The 19,592-nt window shown below is 32.6% G+C and overlaps 4 protein-coding genes across 4 annotated transcripts; 1 reads left to right on the top strand and 3 right to left on the bottom strand.

Moving 5' to 3' along the window:
- The first annotated feature begins 715 nt into the window (after nt 1-715).
- On the top strand, nt 716-2,258 carry LOC110630862 (protein DELETION OF SUV3 SUPPRESSOR 1(I)). The gene is made up of 2 exons (XM_021778487.2): nt 716-947; nt 1,912-2,258. The coding sequence occupies exons 1-2, from the start codon at nt 857-859 to the stop codon at nt 2,046-2,048; spliced, it is 228 nt and encodes a 75-aa protein (XP_021634179.1). The 5' UTR covers nt 716-856; the 3' UTR covers nt 2,049-2,258.
- A 1,475-nt stretch (nt 2,259-3,733) lies between these two features.
- On the bottom strand, nt 3,734-4,180 carry LOC110599850 (NEP1-interacting protein-like 2). The gene has a single exon (XM_021736440.1). It carries the CDS (start codon nt 4,178-4,180, stop codon nt 3,734-3,736), a length of 447 nt encoding a protein of 148 aa, XP_021592132.1.
- A 1,666-nt stretch (nt 4,181-5,846) lies between these two features.
- Nucleotides 5,847-10,418, bottom strand: LOC110599939 (serine/threonine-protein kinase STY13). The gene is made up of 6 exons (XM_021736578.2): nt 9,803-10,418; nt 8,579-8,700; nt 7,438-7,634; nt 7,138-7,312; nt 6,544-6,678; nt 5,847-6,429 (listed from the first exon to the last, which is right to left on the bottom strand). Exons 1-6 carry the CDS (start codon nt 10,104-10,106, stop codon nt 6,223-6,225), a joined length of 1,140 nt encoding a protein of 379 aa, XP_021592270.1. The 5' UTR covers nt 10,107-10,418; the 3' UTR covers nt 5,847-6,222.
- Nucleotides 10,419-17,184: 6,766 nt separating this feature from the next.
- Nucleotides 17,185-18,882, bottom strand: LOC110631120 (transcription factor bHLH162). Its single transcript, XM_021778839.2, has 3 exons — nt 18,450-18,882; nt 17,599-17,925; nt 17,185-17,524 (listed from the first exon to the last, which is right to left on the bottom strand). Exons 1-3 carry the CDS (start codon nt 18,579-18,581, stop codon nt 17,444-17,446), a joined length of 540 nt encoding a protein of 179 aa, XP_021634531.1. The 5' UTR covers nt 18,582-18,882; the 3' UTR covers nt 17,185-17,443.
- Nucleotides 18,883-19,592: the final 710 nt, after the last annotated feature.

The following is a 19,592-nucleotide window of genomic DNA, read 5'->3' as shown; positions in this document are numbered from 1 at the left end:
AATAAAAAATATTATTTTTAGTTAATAAAATAAAAATATAAAAGTATTTTATTGTAATTTTAAAACTATTAAGCATTTTAGTTATTTAAAATAAATTTAATAATAAAAATAGATAAAAATTAATAAATATTTTTTAATTAATAAAATAAAAATATAAAAATATTTTAAAATTATTAAAATATTTTAATTAATTAAAATAAATTATAAGTAACGACGATTATTATCCCTTTATTCATTAATTACACGTTTGCGGATCGTGCGAATATATTTTCTTTAATTTAATGAGAAAATTATTATATTATTAAAAAACATATTAATTAATTTTATAATTTTAAAAAATAATAAATATTTTAAAATTTTAAAAAAATTATTAATTAATTTTTTTATTAATTTCAACGGCTAAATATAATAAAAAATTTTAAAATATTTTAGATATAAAACATGTAACTAATAAATATTTTCATAAAAGTAAAAAATTAATGCTTCTAAAAAAAGTAAAAAATTAATAAAATTTTTATATTAAAAAAAATTAAATATTAACATATTTAATAATTAAAATTAATGATATTATTGATTAATAAATTTTTAATATTTTATAATCATTGTAATATATTTTTAAAATTAATTAATTAATTAATTTTTTTTATAGAATTAAATAATAAAATTTCCGTCCAAAAGTTATGGTATGTGTATAATCATACAATCAAAATACGACACAATTCCAGAATTGTCCCCCCTTAGGCTTTTTAAGTCCACAAAATCCCCAATACTGCGAGGTTAGGGTTTCGCCCAGATCTCCTTTGGACTAGTAAATTGAAATTTCGGATCAAAAGGATCTTGTTTCGAGCACTGAAAAATGGCGACTGAACAGAAAGCTGCAACCGAAGACGTTAAGATGGACCTCTTCGAGGATGACGATGAATTTGAAGAGTTTGAGATCAATGAAGGTAAAATCGTGTTTGCAGTTCTTCTTATATATATATATATAGTTGTTAGAAGGATGTCTTGAATAGCATGGTTTGCCAGTTTATCGGGATTCAGTTTTAGTTTGAGAAAAATATTTATACCGGTATTAATACAGAGGATGATGGGCAAAACCTACTGAATTTTGAGTTCTAAAAATGTTAATCCGATTAGGACTGAGGTAACTTAGTGAACTGATTATCCTTTCTTGATGGAATGATGTATTGAGACAGAAACATAATATTCATAGAAGATATTTTACTCTTTACATAACAGTTCTCTTTCTTCAACTAGCTAAGTACTTGGACTTGATGAATAAGGTGTTAATCAATTCATGTGGCTAACTTTGAAGGTGTGCAAACAATTTTAATCCTGTAACCAATTCAGTATGGGTCAGAACTCTAGCAATGGGTATTTACAGATGATGATTTTCTTAAATAAGGCTGTTCTCTTGCTAATTTTTGCATAAATAGTACAAGAAGTTGGTTGGGAGCTTCTGCTGCACCTCTTGAATCTTGAAAGCTAGATAAATCCTTTAGCCTGCATGTGAATGTGTTTAATTTATAATTTTGTGAATACCGCTAGTGAAATTTATACAGATCGACTGTTTATATATGAATAGTTAAAAACCAAATATTCTAGGTGGAGAAAAAGATAACTCTATAACAGAGCATATGAATTATGTAGCAGAGTCATGGACTTAAAATAATTCTGTGTATTTTGACAAGCTATTGTTCTTTTCTTATATTTTTTGTTTGATTTTATAACTTTATCTTGGTTCTGTTTCTGATCATCACGAGGATTTGAAGTTTTCTGGCCCTTTCTGGTTCACAGAGTGGGGAGTCTCATGCCTGGGGACATCCTTTTTTGTAGTTTTTCATATTGTGTTGCACTTTTTGTGGGTGCTTTATGGACTACTATAATTTCTAATGATAATAACAATGACAGAGTGGGAGGACAAGGAGGAAGGCAAGGAGGTCACAGTAACACAACAGTGGGAAGATGATTGGGATGATGATGATGTCAATGATGACTTCTCATTGCAGCTGAGGAGGGAACTGGAGAAGAACACCGAGAAAAACTAAGTTCCTAATATGTTGATGTCTCTCAGTACCATCATTTGTAATGGAGTATCAGTTAGTTTTTTGAACTCAAGTTGGTCTTTCCATATGATTAGCATGGAGAAGAATATGTGAACTATTAAAATCAGAAGCTCAGTTCAAATTTTAAGATCCGGAATTTAGACCTTTTTATTTGTGTACAACTTTGATTTAATGCTAAGGTTTCTTTCTCAAGTAGCTTGCCTCATTGGACCATGCTATATATCTCCATTTGTTAGTATGTTTGTGAACGACAAACTATTATTTTGACGGTATTCTGCTCGAGCCAATATCATGATTCTAGATCCATTGCCTCTTTTTTGTCGTTGGATGGAATGATATGTGTACTTGGAACCGGCAATTGAAAGTTGTTCATAGTTTTTGTGATTGTGTATTCAACTTTTCAATTCATATTTAGTTTCTGAGATAGCAAAACATAGTTTAGAAGTCATTCTAATTGGATGACATATATATTAGTTAAATTTGAGTAGCTGTGATTGTATCATATGTTTTCAATTATCTTGTATTGCAACTAGGTCTCATTTTAATACTCGTATCCCCTTTTGTTAATGATTGAAACACAGGAGCTACCCCTAGATGACAACAGAGTTAAATTCATGTCGAAATTATGTTGTCTTTTCTCTTTCTAGTTACCTTGTAAGTTCTATTCACTTTCACTTCCCAGAGTCTTTCTCAATAGGTGAACCAAATTTACCGGCTTAAATATTGCTTCGAATGTGGTCTCAATGACTAACATCTCCATTAATTTTCAGTGGATAAGGAAATTCATAAACTGAGATTTCTCCTTCTCTCAAGCCTCAACTAAATCGTTTATGCGTGGTTCACTGCCGTTGTTCCGCTTAATTAGGAGAATGCGTCTCTTAGTTTCGTCTTCAGCATAAATAAACTAAACTAAAGCTGGTGGACTTCTCTAGGAAAAATCGCCAACAAGAGCAATGACTGCACCGCCAACAACGATAACATCACAAAACAGACTAATATCCAAAAGGAAGAAGATAACAAAATCCGCCCTGGAATCTGGATGGTACAAAACTCGCGTTTCTCAACATTGGAGTTGTCCAACTCCAATCCCCCCCAGTTCCTTTATTGTCTAACCATGTGAGAGGGAAGTTTCTTTATTAAAAAGTTGTTCACTTTCCTTTTTCTGTTTTATAAGCAAAAAGAGTAAAGGGACCTGGTAAAGATATGTATCCCTTGTACAGTTCAAAAGAAATTATGAGATATCAATAAGAGTTGACACTTGACAGTTGACACCCGGCATTTGAACTGCAAATTATTTGACCCTGCAACTTTACCTGCAATAAGACTAAGATGGTCATATCATGCACAAGTGTAACTGCTGATAAAGAAAAGACACATCCACAACCCTAAAATTGAACCACGTTTTCAACCAACCTGTTCTTTTAGTATGCTACTCAAACCCACACCAACATCTCCCCCCACCCCCCCACCCCAAAAAAAAATTATCACATCACATCTAGCAGAGCCAGAAATTGATCTGAATTTGTTGCAAAATGAGTGTACTTGTTGCTTTACTTGCATGCCTGAGGACAATGAAGCCTGAGAATACGAAATTTTTACCACGAGAACTAGAAGCTGATTTGATGGATAGACATATTGGAGTTTAAGCCAGTCCCAAATAATTGCTGCTACAATTCAACTCCAACAGTAATCGAAACACTACTTTCTTGGCTCAAAATGCCACCAATCTCCTGGGGATTAACGCTGGTTCGACAAATTGGACAAACAGGAGTCTTCACTAACCATGAATCTATGCACTGGGTATGGAAGCTGTGATTGCAGTTTGGCAGTGATCTGCATTTATCACCCACATTGAAGTTCTCTAAGCAAACAACACAAGCCACAAGGCCATTCTCTCTCATATCTGCTGCCTTGTAATCATAGCATGGAAGATCCTTCAAATCATCATTTGAAATCTTTTTAGTTCCATTCCTGCTGGTGTTAAAACCTGCTTCAACTATGTCCTGACCATTCTCATATGATCTTCTGAAAGCTCTTCCGACTGTACAGACATGAATCAGTACCAAAACAGCAATACCCGCAAAAAGTAGTATTGCAGAGATGATGATCTCCATTACCATAATATTCATATGATATTAGAAATCTAAACAACCCAGAAAGGGATTTCCTTGCAGCACTCAAATTTTGGTGTTTTCATGCCATACAAAACCAAAGACCAGAACTTTCTTAATCTTCTTTCCAATAACAGCACTATCACATGTGGCAGCAGATTACTAAAATATTTCCTCACAATATAGCACTATCACTGAACAAAGTAACTGGTTTCATATGAATTTTCTTTTTCTCTTCTTTCAAGATCACCCAGAGAAAGTTGAAACAGAAGCCATCTTCGGTGAAGAATGATACTTACATGTGTTATATTGTGAGGAAACAGAAGCTGAAAATGGTATTCTGTTACAGGTAGGCAGGTCTTGTTTTCTTCTGTTGCTAATTTGAGGGAGAATCTACATCAGCTGACTTATAATACTCCATTTCATTACAAAGTTACTTGTACCAATTCCCAGCAGACGAGAGGATGAATGAGAACAAAACCTTTCCTGTTTTGGCAGGCGTTATCTTTAATATCTTATCCAGCAGACTGAAAAATTGAAGTGGGTTCCGATTATCTTAATACATAAAATCACTTGGAATTGTGTGAGACTCATATCAAAATCTTGCTTGATTAGACTGAGAATGGGAGAGAGAGGAGATTGATCAAGTGAATTTTGAATAGGTTTGATGAGCATGTGATTTCACTATGAAATTTGGCATTAAAATTTTTTTTTTTGTTTATTTGTCATTATTATTATACAAAAGAAAAGATGACAATTCGACATCATTCATTCATTGTTTTCGTTCTTATATTAAACAAAGACGTCAATTTCCAGCTGAATTTGTAACCGCAAGAATCAAGAGGGATTATATAAAGGGAAAAATTAAAAAAGGGAAAATCTAACAAAGTTTCACCTAGCAGCCTCAAAATCTGGACCATCAATTCATATATTGGACGGCCAAGATCATGGGAAGCTAGCAGCTAATATTCAAGGTTGGGGTTTTATATTCAAGTGTGGAGAAGGTTGTTCAATTTTGTTGGTATCCACAGCACATGCAATTTGGTTAAATATAAAATCTCCATAATTTAGATTCCTGCAGAAGATTGAAAAGAAAATGACAAAAATTGGCATCCCAATACCCAACTCCCAATCTTAAACTGTCAACCAAATGATTGTGTAGCTACCATCTATTAATATAATGGGATTGATTAACCCATAAGCCATAACAAGTTTCTCTTCCTGCTTTGCGTTTTTATCCAACTCATCTCCAACACAAAATCATTAATTATTAAAATATTTTTTAAAATTTAATATTTATTAAAAAAAAATTATGAGACTGGAGAATATATATTTTATTCTTTAAATTTCTTAGAGTTGCTCCAAAATAGAAAATGTAAAAGAGATGAAGCTTGAAAGGATAAAGACGTATGAAAATATGGTCGGTTTCATAGGCCTTGAATTCCTGGGCCAGATCGACCCAATGGCCCTTAAATCATACTCTCAAGCCTACAGCCTGTTGTTAAATTAACAGCATCGTGCAAAACATTTTGAAAAAAGTCTACAAGCACAATTCAACAGTCATTTCTCTCTGTCTCTCACCTGAAAACGACATTGCTTCATGTTCCTATTTCATTTGCCACAGCAGTCCTTCCAATCACTAGTACTTTGCCAAAATAAACACAGGAAATACACCAAGTGAATGTTGGTAATACTATTAAATTACCTTCATAATGTTAACAATATTTCCACTAATAGCATATAGAAAGGGTGACCCCATATGAGGTGGCCTTGCCAGTTGACGAGACTGGTAGACCATATAAATACACATATCTCGAAAACCCCCCCAAAAAAAATATTTCAGAAAGAGTTACAAACAACACATTTACATCATCCAATAATGGGAAACACAAGATTTCCCCTCCTATATCCACCACCACCACCACCCATTCTTCCCCATTTTATATCTCAAATTTCCTTCACCTTCAATGTTAATCACAGACTCGATAGACATAGCTTAAAACAATCACATTCAAGTCGTTTGTCTGACCAAAGGAAGTAATTCTTCAAGGTCCTCGATACCTGCGGAAGCAGAGACAACCACCCTGTTGATCAGGAGGTATCATACCTCCACCTTTGGATATGTCAACTGCCTCCAACATGGAGACGACCTCATCCATTTCAGGGCGCTTGTCAGGGTTAGCATCCCAACATCGTTTCATTACATTCGCTAGAGAGCTTGGGCAGCACCTTGGTATCTCTGGTCTCAAATTCTGCATTATATGGGAAAAGAAAATTGTGAAGTTGATCATGTATTTACTCTAGCTGCTTTTTTTTACGTAAAACCTATGGTAATGCCAGAATAAATTATTGGAATATCAAAATACCTGACGGACCACAGCAGAAGTCACTTCGGAGAAACTAAGGTCAGGATATGGCATGTCACAGCAATATATCTCCCATAAACAGATACCAAAACTGTACACATCACACTTCCTATTATAAGGATTGCCATTGAGAACCTGTAACCCATGCATAATACAAGGCAATAATCATTTACTCAATTCAAGCATGGTTTTGCCAAATATGTATCTCAGTACTATAAAGAGAGAGATTCTCAATGATTTTGAGGTAAAGTAACAAAGCACAAGTTCAAAACAACTCCAACCGCTTCCTGTACCACCCTGCCCAGCCACACCCTAAGAAAGAAGGGGAAGACAAGGGCAAAAATGCAAGCTAAAGTAATCATCATTCCATAAAAGCCAAATCCATCCATCTTTATTATTGAACACAGAAAGGAAAAATGCAGCAGCAGAAAAGTAGAGATTTGCAACAGGGTCTTTGCACCATGGGAGGCAATAGGCATTGCAATCAGAATATACACCCTTCCATGCATGAAAAACACTAATATTGATTTGATTTCAGTGAAATATAAAAAAAACAGCATAATCCAACCAAGAAAAATAAATAAAATTCTATACCTCAGGAGCCATGTATCCAAGTGTTCCTGTCTCCCCTGTCATATCATTAGGATTTGAAGCCTCAACACGTGCGACTCCAAAGTCAGCAATTTTTACAGTGCGTGTCTTGTCCAATAACATGTTTTCTGTCTTTACATCTCTGTGAACAATCTTCTGAGAGTGAAGGTAACTCAATCTGCAATTCACAGTCAATTTGGATTCAATGCTTGGTTAGCCAAGAAATAATTCTAAACTACCAAATTCTACATATCATGCAGATAGAATGAAAAACATTAAACAAAGGGTTGAAGTGCTTCATACCCTCTGGCAAGATCAAGTGCCAACTCCACAACAACTTTAAAAGCTAGCTTCCTTCGTCTGTTCTTTATAAGGTATGATTTTAAAGCACCTCCAGCAAGATATTCCACAACAACACAACATATATTACTTGGCATGCCAATGTGGCCATTTTCAGTTTGTATCTGCAACTCTGACGAGCCCATTGTTGCCCCTATAAACTGAGAGAAAAATAAGAATCAGTACAGAAGTAATCATTCAGAACCCTGGCCACTCTTTTCAAGTAATTGCTATATGCTAGTATGCTACTATTTTATCTGGAAAACTCAAGCCAGGATCAACAGTCATCCAGCATCATAGGTATTCAATATTCCGTCTATTTTGCATTCCCTCTTCAATCTTGATTAAAGTGTTGGATTCTTGCAATGCCATAAAGGTGAACCTAGACAAGGGAGAAAAGCAGCCCAACAAATAATGGAATGAAATGTATTGAAAATGGCAAAAATAAAAATATAAGGGAGACAAAATTATGGCATTTTTTTCTTTTTCAAATTCTCCTTCATGAATTAGGAAAGGATAATCCCAGAACCTGCATCAATTGTAGAGATGAGTAGAACTAACAAATGAAAGCAAAACTATTGATGCTGTTGAAATGCTGGAAGTAGTTGTAATTTTTAAGAACCTGAGAATCCTACAGATTTTCATAGTTTGAGGAGGAATTACCAATTCACTATCACTCTTCACGAAGCAAGTACTTCATATAAAGGCTTGCACCTGAATACTTAATTAAATAGCAACATTCGGGCAAAGAAGTAGAATTGCCCTATATCCTTAAATACCAAATTCTGTGGAATGGTAATCTGTGATTCCATAATGATCAATAAGGAAATTCCCCAGCTTCAATAAGGAAAAAATACAGACAAACTAAAAAAATTCCACAATGATCACATGCTAAACCTAAGCATAAGGCTAGCTTACAGGCCTCCTAACTGCAAGAACCTTAGAGAGAGAGAGAGAGAGAGAGAGAATGAGAGAAGGAGCAAAGTTTAACTGATTTCAAAGTTGGTAATTGCTAATAACTCAATATGAGTGTAAACATATTTATGATCACCAAACTTTGTCACTACAAAATTGGAAGAGAAATTGCAATTGTGAGAAAAGTGACCTTAGTAACATTAGGATGATCAAGTTTATGCCATACAGCAACTTCTTGGGAAAAAGCTGCCCTTAGCGACGCAATCTCAGCTTCTGTCCTGTGACCCTCTTCACCCCAGTCAAGCAGCTTAACTAAGGATCAAAAAAGACAACTGATGTTAGCCAACCGGAATTAAATCATACAAGCGTCACTTGTTTCAGAACCAACCTACTCTTGTCTCTTTAAAACGAAACAACTGAAAGGTCTATACAATTTGACAGGACTTAGTGTTGTGTGCAATTTTTACCCAAAATACATCCAAATTCACATTCATCATAAATGCATATGTATCCCAATAGGCCCTTAAAAGGAGAAAGACTGAGATTTAGTAAAAAAGATTTACAATCAGTGATTAAACAATGACACATTGGGATCTTGATTTCCTGCTACCAGACCTAATTTTACTATTATTATTATTATTATTATTTAAATCTTCATTGACATGACATTAAGTAGCAGCTGGTATCACATGAAAGTTTAGAAAAACAGTATCATCAGCCAAGTTGAAGTTATTGGTGCAGTCAGCAATTTCAACCCAAACCCGTGTAAGAGTCACGGATTACATAAGAGTACATTTACTTATGCTCAACGACCAATATCCTCAGAAAAGTTATTGCAATAAAAATCCAGAATTTTTCTACAACTTTTCATTGTTCCAGTTTTTGAATAACAAACAAGCACAAAACTAGCAAAAATGAGTACACAGTATCACTTGCATAGTTGAATTACCAAAAGGCACGAAACAATAAAAATGAATCTCAAAGTGGTCCTTCGAAAGAAGAAGAAGAAGAAAAAAAAAAAAAAAACTCAAGTGGTCCAACTGATCAAATTTTGAACCGACCAAATTAAATTAAAGGTTAAAATCTGTTTTCTCCATTAGAGAAACACACAACACTTAATGTTGCAAGAACATAGCATTAGATGTTCTCAATGGCGAACAGCACAGAGCATCCATAAAAAGGCCTTTTTTTTTTTCAGAAAAAGGCAAATGGATAGTCATAAACTCCATCAATACAAACCTGAAAACAGTACAAATATAAATATTAATTTGACAGATTCGAACTATAGAAATTATGGAAGAACACCAGGAGCGAGAAATGAGGGAAATTGGTGAATCCATAATTAGACGCCAAATCCCCAACACAAAATTCATTAAGAAAAAGAAAAGAGCTAAAATAATAAAAAGAGACTGACCAGCAACATCCTGACCATCGTAGATGCCACGGTGAACGGTGCCGAAGGTACCACGTGCAATAACACTCTTGATGATGAGCTTAGAAGGGTCGATCTCCCATTCCTGCCTGTCCTTCTTGAACGTAGCTGCACTAGTCTTGGTGGCGTTGACAGCAGCAGTAGGCAGTGGAGCGATATTACTATCATCGGGTCTCTTGTTCTTGTCCATAGTCCATACCTTATTGAGATGCCTCTCGAGTTGCTCATCAAGGCTTTTGAGATCAATCTGATCCGCTCTGACAAACCCATCACTGTTTTCCTTCATTATTGGCTAAAATTATTCGTGGGCATAGAAAGATATTCAGTATCCAGATGTTGTAGGAGCAGAAAAAGAGAGGGAAGAAGAAGATGCAGCGAAGGCAAAAGGAAGAGGAGAAGTTGATTAGTGTATTTAGGGAGGGCGAGAGTGGAATTGTTCATCTCATCTCTCCAGCTGCAATTGGTCATGTGGGCACATGCAATTGCCTCCTCTTCACAACGTGTAGCTGTTTCTGAACTCTGACCCACTCTTTTGTTGGTCTGGTCTCCTCTCCCTTTCCTTTCCTTTCCTTTCCTTTCCTTTCCTTTCCCTCCCTTTACTTTTCTTTCTCCTCTGTCTCCTTCCTCCTTATTTATTACTCTCGCTTTCTTCTAAAATAAAATTACCACTTCAAAGCTTCTTAATGTTTATTATTACTTTTAAGTCCTTTTATTTATACCATTTAGCTCCCCGAGAAGTTCATGAAATCTCAGTCACCTCGCTCTATCTGTGGAACTGGAAATTGAAATGATGCTTTAAAATGGGTTGATGATGATTTTGGTTTAACCTGAGATTGTGATCTCTTTGGTTTGGCAACGTCTCATTAGCTGAGAACACTGCTTTTTTTTTTTTTATCACTTTGAAATTTTGTTTATAAAAAAAGGGATTTTGAAGTGTATGATCTCCTACATTGTTATCAGACGAATGATTAATCAATAAACAACTACATTGTAATATAGGAATGGATTTGACAGATTGCTGGTTAATTTTGCCTTTTGTCAGTATATAATCCCTGCCATTTTTAGATCTACCCATCATTTCCTGCTCCAACCTTTTTTTTTTTAAAAAAAATTCCAAAGATAATTTTGTTGACCTAAAAGTCTAAGCCCATTACAGACAAAGAATTCAAAGGTCCATATACATAATATTCATGGTCTTGAAAGAACCCACTAGCAGCTAGCTCAGACCAACAAAAACTCGAGCCCCAGCCCACAAAAAAACACTAACCTATAGGTAGAAGCACCGTCGAGGTAAAAGAGCGTCGAGATGCAAAGGCAACAAGCACAATACAAATAGAAATAACATACAAAAAGCTGAAGCAGGACACATCAAAAACCACGAAAAGATAAGCATATGGACCCAACAACCCGCAAAAGTCCAAGGCTGTATACTCTTTCACATCCCAATCGCATCTTTGAGAGTCACTCCACGAGCTACCATCCAACGGCCAGCCTAAAGAAAATAAAGAGGTGCACAAATGTGTTGTTCTCCGATGTTCAATCTCTAAATCATGATCCAACACTGACAACAAGACAAGCAGTTTACCTTTTGAAGAACCATTTGTCATACATCACAAGCAACATAAAATCAACACTGAGACAATCAACGCTGAATTTGTTATAGTTACTCTTCGAAACAGAATGAATGCATAGAGGTTCGAATCCCCTTTAAGTCATAATATTGAGAATGCTAAGAGATCTCACTGTTAATGATCTAAACACTCTTTTTTATTATTATTAGATGGAAATTGAGAGTATAACTAAATTTAAAAATTTGAAAACTTGTGTATATACTAGCAAAAGAACTGCATAATACCAAAAAATAATCAAGAAAAGAAAAGTTGCAACTAAAGATTTTCCTCTTCAAGCATCGCTACGTTAAGAACTAGAACCTTATATTTGTAATTCCGCCTAACAGTGGAGGTGGAGACTTACAGTTAAATAGAGGAAGTGAGGCCTTACCCTGCCAAAAAGGAGTAGAGGAAGGTCAACCAAGTGACAATAATGGAGTGAACTGAAACTTTTAGAGAATAATCTCTCTCCATTGGATGAAGAGAGCCCATACATAACGTCTAAAATTTTTAATTTTTAAATTTAATTTTATAAATATATTTAAAAATATTTGTATAATTTAAAATATATTTATGTGTCTATCTTAGAATATATCATTGACTAAATCATTATGTAAATAAAAATTTAAAAAGATCAGACCATAAAAAATATTAAATTTAAATTGAATTATATCTCTGTGTTATACTGCGAAACTTATCATTTCATTCAAATTTAATCATCAAAATTGTGAATTTGAAAGTAATTTCATTACATAATAAATACGAGAAAGTAATGCACCCCTCTCTCTAGCTAAGATTCATTTGAGGACAAGCAAAGTCGTTTTGAAATCTGTGTTTGAGATTCACAAGTGGTGATTGCTGATTAAGAAATATAAGTTGATATTTAAATGCTCATTTTCCTCAATAATTGTCCAAAACGAGTGATTGATGCAATCTCAATAAATGAAGGGTTACGTTGTGATTATAGGAGCTATACGTCAGGCAGACCCACGTTGCAGGCCTCTCTTCTCTGAGCCTCAAGCTCCAAGCACTCCGCAAATAGGAGAGAGCATATATTTCGGGTTCCAATTGAAAAATTAAATTGAAGCGATGGATTTGGATTCAGTGATTTAATTAATAGAAATGTTCATTTTAATTTGATTAGTTTTTCTTTAAATTATTTAATTTAATTAATATTTTTTAAATTATTTAATTTTTAATTTAATTTAATTTAAATATATTAAATAATTCACTAAACTATATATTATTATATTAATCCTTATTCAATTCAGTCAACAGTCTAAACTCTAACCTTTTTTCTCTCTTATCCAATCCAGACAACAACTCAAACATATTAAATTTATAAATTTTGATTTTAATATAATTAAATCAAACCAAATTGATTTTTATCGATTTGATTCAGTTTGATCATATTTTAATAATTTATTTATTTATTTTTTAATTTTTTTAAAATTTAATTTTTAATTTTTTTTATTCGATTCAATTTAAAATTGAACCGACCGATTTCACAAACCTATCTACAAATCTTATAGATTATTGAGTATGGGCCATCAGTTGATCACCAAAATTCACTTGTTCTAAAACAAAAATAGACTCCGATTGGGCTCGACGTAGCTCAGCTTCGAATGCTTGCTTAAGCCCCTCTGAAGGAAAATCTCTCAAATACCACAGTAATTTAAAATATTTACTTTTTCATCATTCAACAGTAAAATATTTCATCGTATTGTATATTCAATTTCATAAAATTTTACATACTTAATATACTAAAGGAAAAAAAAAATACCATTACACAGTAATATCAGATGCAACATTTATATTTAAAAAAAAGCGAACGTGACATAATTTATACTTAAAAAAGTGATAACACAACATTTACATTTGGATGGTTAAAATATTAAATAATGCATTATTTATTATTAATTGAGATAAAGTATATATTTAATAAGTTTAAATTTAATACAATTTAACTAAAATTAGATGTAATAAAAATATAATTGTAATTTATTAAATTTAAACTTATTTTATATATTTTTATTTAATTAAATCAATAAAATAAAATAATTTTTTTATTTTTTTTTTAATAATGAGAGAGTTAAATAGAAGAAAACATTAAAAATAAAATTACATTTAATTTATTTTCATTTTTAAAAAAAATAAAAATTTAAGATTAGCGGCAACTTTGTCAGCCCACCTTTTTTTAAGAAGTAAAAGATATCAATATTAATGTAGAAGGCTCAAGACCCATGATACATGATAAGGCTTTTAGATCCAATAAAGTGGAGAAATCAACAAAATATAAACATAAAATCTAAAAATCAAATGACCCAATGCCTAGATCCGGAAGAATTTCAAAGTCCATCGTTTCTCTTTATCAGAAAACTCCAATACTCCGGTATCTGCTACCCACATGATTAGGATTATAAGGTGTTGATACCTACTACAGTAGCCAAAGCATGAAATCACAAACTGACAGACAAAGGGTCAACAAGTAACCAAAGAGAAGAAAACTAAAGCCTTCCAGGAGAAGATGAGACAATATTCAGGCACATGCATCATTAGATCTGAGATAGACGATGATAACCAGATGCTAATAGAAAGAGAGAAGGACAACCTCCACAATCGAGTCAAGCTACCACCATCAGAGTCACGGATAGCATCCTCTAGTAAAAAAAATGCCAGCAAAAGGGAGACTACTTCATGAACGACATTGTCCTCCTCATCACCAAGAGATCTTAAAGCCTAGATTTGGAGAAGGGACCGAAAACGTCGCAACAAAGATGAGGACGGTGTGCTCTTTGGCGTCTTAATCGCGCCTTCCAAGGTTAAGCTCCGTGAGCCACCATCCAACAATCCATCGTCGGCTCTAAGATGAGAAACAACCAATCTTAAGAGAAGGACATTCACTTTCAAAGCAAGCTGGAGAAGAGAACCGTTGCGAACGGATGAAGAATAACCACCAGCATGTAATCACACAAAAACACTAACCAAAGAGAAAAAAAATCAAGAAAAAATAAATTTAAGAAAATTCACACTCTAAATTTTCAGATCTACAACTCCAAAAATAAAATAAATAAAATAACAAAAATTAAAAGTAAAATAGAAGAAAAAAAATCACTCCGAGATGAAAAGAAATCCACTCTAAACCAGAGAGGACCGATGGTATGGCAGAAATAAGGAGATTGAGCTCCAGAGAAAAAAAAAATATGAGGAAAAGACTCTCCCTCTAAACCAGAGAGAGAGAGAGAGAGAGGACTGCCCTGCTTTACGTTGCCACTGCTCCACACACTGAATAATTGAGGTACGAAGCTGTGTGTATGGAGCAAAACATAGTCTCTGTCTCTTACCGTAATCAACTGCTTGCAATGATTTTGGAAACTCCGACTTTGACACCCACTATTCTGTCCATATTCTTTCATCATTTGACTAGCATGTTAATTATGCTGAACGAGCTGTTTTCGTGTTGTGTTCGACTTCTATGTACTTCACTTTATTTTCAATTTACTTCCCTTATTAATACTAAATACTTTTATTCTTTCTGATTTTTATTAACGTGCTTTGCCTATTATCTATATTCATTATACATGTTCGCCATGAGCGATTAAAAAAAATTCACAAGAATAAAAATTTATAAGTCGAATCAATTTGCACATATAAAACAACATTTGTGGATTTTTTTGTAGGAGGAAATTAAAGCTGAAGCAGCAGCAGCAGCAGCTTCGTGGATGGAGACCATTTCAAGTCACAGGTGCAACATGCACTTGCATGCAATTAACAGTTTTCTATTTGACAAAATTGTTCGAGCTTTAATTAGCTAACGCGTTTCATTAATTCTTAACCTAATTTCTTCTCACTTGACTTCTAACAATTTCAGTCCCCACTATAGTTTAATTGAACTCCCTTCGATTCTGGATTTTATATATAGTATATTCATAATTTTAAGACACGAATGATAATTCAATTAGATTTCAATATTTATATACTAAAAATAGAAAAATAAAATTTAAAAAGATCAAGTAATTTCTTTTAAAAAACGAATTTATTTATTTATTAAATTTGACTTTAAAAAAATTTTTTTTTTTTCGCCTAGACTAACTCTCAATAAAAGCGTCTATACTTCTACTGTTTCTCTATATTGAAAAAGAAATTATAAGGTATTATTTTCTATTACTCAGTAATGAAATTATCAATTTTTTTATAAAAATACATTTTTAAATATTTTTTCAAGGATAATATTATGAAAAAATATATTTTTAATGTACAAATTGTTAAATATTTGATTTAATAATCAATTTAAGATAAGATTGATAGAGTGTTAAAATGAAATTTAATAGATTTAATTTTAATAAAATTAAAATCAAGAAATTATGTAATAAATAAAGTCAGACTTTAAGTACAAGTTATTAATTCAAACAATTTTTTTAATGTGAATTTATTTTTATTTTAATTGAATAGATTTCAAACTCAAATAGTTTGAGTAATTATGAGTCAAGACAGATTTAAAGTCAAGTGACATGTGATTTTAATTTATATTTATTAATTATTATATAATTTTAAATATATATTTTACATTTACAATAAAATTATATAATACCTTCTATTATTAATTCATCATTTAATCCAAAAGTATACATAATATTGTTTTCAAGTTCTAACTTAGATTAGGGATGTAAATGGGTAGGGTACCCCCGAAAATTAAACTATCCAAACCTGAACCCGATTTATATTAGTAACATGATATTATTTTCAAGTTCTAACTTAGATTAGGGACGTAAACAGTTAGGGTAGCCGTGAAAATTAAACTATCCGAACCCGAACCTGATTTATATTAGTAATATCCGAATCCGTTTCGAACCCGATCTATATTAGTAATATCCGAATCCGTTCCGAACCCGATTAAAAATTAATTTAAACTATCTGAATCCGTACCAAACCCGATTATTATTATCCAAATAAAATCCGAACCCCTTTAATCTTATATATTTTAATTAATAATTTATATAAAAAATATTTCTCATTAATAATTTTTATTTAAAAAATCTAATATTTTTAAAAAATATTTAAATTTAAATTTTTAAATAAAAATATATAAAAAAATTTATAAATATTATTGTAAAATATATTTTTTATATTAAATTAATTATTTATATAAACGGGTTTGAGTGGTGGGTACCCTGTACATAAAACTCGAATCCGATCCGAACCCGCAACGGGTATTATTTTTAAAATTCGAACCCGTCCCAAACCTGATTATAACTACTCAAATCCATTCTATTAGGGTTAGGTCGGATCGAATACCAGAAAATACCCGATCCGTTGCCATCCCTAACTTAGATCAATTAAAAATTATTATCAGCTGGTTTATGAGGAGGTTTAGAGTTTTAAATGTTATTATCAATATATTAAAAATTATGTGAGTTTACAATCAGCTGGTTTCTATGGGTCCTGACAGGCATATTAGCCAATATCAAGGAGAGGTTTGGATTCTTCGGCGGCCGAATTGGTGCAAATTGAATGCTGATCCAGCTTTTAAAATAGGCATGCAATGGCTGATGGTGGAATGTTTGGTTTCTAGCTTTGAGAAAGGTTTGGTCATTTTCGGAAGATTAATTTTATGGAGAAAGGTTCAATGGAGACTTGTGCATACTTGAGAGTGATTGCTCATGGGTGGTGGCCCCTTTTGAGTACGCCATAGTTAAGAAACCAAGCAAAGAGAGACATTGACATGTAAGAATAAAAACACCGGTAAGAAAGAACTGAAGGGGGAAAACATGAAGTGCCAATTACATATACTAAACAAGGAAAATTATTCCTACATTAGACTAACAATATTGCGAACGAGAAATTACAATACAACTGTTATATGTATAACAGATTCACCATATTTAATATATAAAGGTTGTATCATAAAATTTCTCTGATTAATACTCAGTTTTCTGAGAGGAAAAAAGTATTGGACAGTTGGATTAGATCTTGATTCTTGGGAGCTGTTCATGTTTCTGTATTCTGAAAGATTTCATATGCAACTCCAGTCAATCAATTCCTGCAATCTCTGACATACCCTTGAAGTCTCCACACCAACTCTACAGATTTTGACCTGAAAAAATCCGCTTAATTAATCATCAAGCAAGTTAATTAAAATTTATTGAAGATTCATTCAAGAGTAATCACCTGAGCATGGATTGTATGGAACACTTTATCACCCACTGTTGAAAAGCTGACGCTGACAACCTCAGCTCCTTCTTCTTCAATAATGGTAATAACTTCGTACATCATGAAGTTCTTCTTCAACCCACTAATCAAAACCACTTCTATGCTTGAACCCAAGTCTCGAAGTTCAACAATTGGCAATCTCAATCCCATCATTATTTTATTATTATTAGCTCCTGAGATCACCATTGCCTGTTCCTTTATCTTCTTTAATTTCTCTATTCTTTCTTTCAGGTGCTTTATGTAAGCCGCAGCGTGGTCTAGTTGACCTTGCTGAGATAGCATGTCCTGCATAAAAAATCATTAACAATAATTCTTTTTTTTTTCTCTTTTTGAATGTCAAGTTAAGATCAAATTAAGAATATGTTTTTTTTTCCATAATTTTCAAGATTCTTTGCTATCAGTAAATATTATACTAATTGAGATGGATATTAAGCTAGGCATTGGATTGGACAGGTAGAGATGAACACTAAATTATTCCTGTTCAGCAATAAATTTCAATGGACAGGTACAGTTGGAAGCAATCTGTTTCTTTCTACAAGTTTTTTTATTTAAAAAAAAAAAGAGAGAGAAGAAATTAAATTGAAAATGGATGTATGGTGATCTTTAATCGAAAAAAAAAAAATTTTATCTCAGAAGTGATCCCCACGTTGCTGAAACTTTGCTGCTAAATTTCAGACATATCTGTGATGTCAAATTAATGTTTGTTTTGATCCTCTCCATGAAATAAGTTTTTGATAAGTCAAATGATTAAATCAAATGTCTGTTTGTAGCAGTAGCTTCAGAAACAGATTATTAAATCAAATGATTACCTTAGAATGTTTAAAGTGATGAGAAGGGATGAGAGAAGCCAGTTTGAAGCATAAACCCTTCATGTGAATTCTTCGATTCCTCTCTACAGTCTTTCGATCAGGTCTCGATGACTCACTGATGCTTTTCTTCATCTTCCTGTGCTGTCAGAAACGTTCTTCGTTTTCTTCCTTTCACACAACGGTATGTTTCACACCCAGATTAACGCAAGAAATTAAAGACTTGAAATACTAATTAACAGAAGAAAACATGCAAAAAAAAAGAAGTTTAGAAGGAGAGAGAGAGAGAGAGGAAAGGAGAGCAAAACAGGTTTGGAATTGCTTTAAGAGTTCAAAGTGAAAGTGGGTTCTTCTACGCAGACATATTTATATAGAGGGAGGGAGAGAAAGATAGAGCATGACCCAGAAAACATATACAGTCTACTGTCAAAGATTAGAAGAGGAAGTTGGACCAAAAATATATATACAAGGTTGTTTCTGGACTTTTTAGTTTTAAACAATCATTTGATTTTTTTTCTTTTAATTTAAAATTTACCATTTGAAAATTTACAATCTTCATTACGAACGAAGATTTAAATTTTAAAACTTGTTTTTATAAAAAGGATATTTTGAAGTTAATTTTTAATAAAATATTATAAACTATTTAAGAATAATGATTTTAACACATAAAATATAATCTGATAATAAATACATATAAATAAATTTAAGAGATCTCACGTTTTACTTTCATAATTTTTATTTAAAAATAATAATAATGATTATGGAAAGCAGACAGAAAATCAAGAGAAACTCAAACAATACAAAACATAACAAATCACACCAACAGTTAAAAAAATACAGAATAAAAAAAATATAAAATTAAACAGACATTCTCTGCAAAAGCTAATCAGCCCAACTACAGAGAAACACAATCCACGCAGGCTCTCTTTCTCTGTATCTCTCTTTTCTCGCTCACTCTCTCTCTTTCCGTACTCTGTTAGAACATAAAAGATAAATGACAATACAATGATTATAATATTTTGATTTTTATATCTAAATATTATATCAAGCCAGGCTGCAGCCATATTACACATTGCCAAACATGGTAAGTCAACGCATCCCTTCCACAAATAAATTAGGGTTTGATTAAGTTTAATATTCAAAAAA

Source organism: Manihot esculenta, chromosome 14, assembly GCF_001659605.2.
Source record: "Manihot esculenta cultivar AM560-2 chromosome 14, M.esculenta_v8, whole genome shotgun sequence".
NCBI lineage: Eukaryota > Viridiplantae > Streptophyta > Magnoliopsida > Malpighiales > Euphorbiaceae > Manihot > Manihot esculenta.
This window is presented reverse-complemented; position numbering and strand designations above follow the sequence as displayed.

Bases quoted from the DNA above. Each gene is read 5' to 3' on its own strand.
- LOC110630862 (XM_021778487.2), top strand. From the start codon at position 857: ATGGCGACTGAACAGAAAGCTGCAACCGAAGACGTTAAGATGGACCTC. The intron at 948-1,911 runs GTAAAATCGTGT...TAACAATGACAG, and splicing joins AGAGTTTGAGATCAATGAAG to AGTGGGAGGACAAGGAGGAA.
- LOC110599850 (XM_021736440.1), bottom strand. From the start codon at position 4,180: ATGGAGATCATCATCTCTGCAATACTACTTTTTGCGGGTATTGCTGTT.
- LOC110599939 (XM_021736578.2), bottom strand. From the start codon at position 10,106: ATGAAGGAAAACAGTGATGGGTTTGTCAGAGCGGATCAGATTGATCTC. The intron at 7,635-8,578 runs GTCACTTTTCTC...TTTTTCTCTCAG, and splicing joins ATCATCCTAATGTTACTAAG to TTTATAGGGGCAACAATGGG. The intron at 7,313-7,437 runs GTATGAAGCACT...TGTGAATTGCAG, and splicing joins GCACTTGATCTTGCCAGAGG to ATTGAGTTACCTTCACTCTC.
- LOC110631120 (XM_021778839.2), bottom strand. From the start codon at position 18,581: ATGAAGAAAAGCATCAGTGAGTCATCGAGACCTGATCGAAAGACTGTA. The intron at 17,926-18,449 runs GTAATCATTTGA...TTTTTTATGCAG, and splicing joins ATCACTTTAAACATTCTAAG to GACATGCTATCTCAGCAAGG. The intron at 17,525-17,598 runs GTGATTACTCTT...GGATTTTTTCAG, and splicing joins TCCATACAATCCATGCTCAG to GTCAAAATCTGTAGAGTTGG.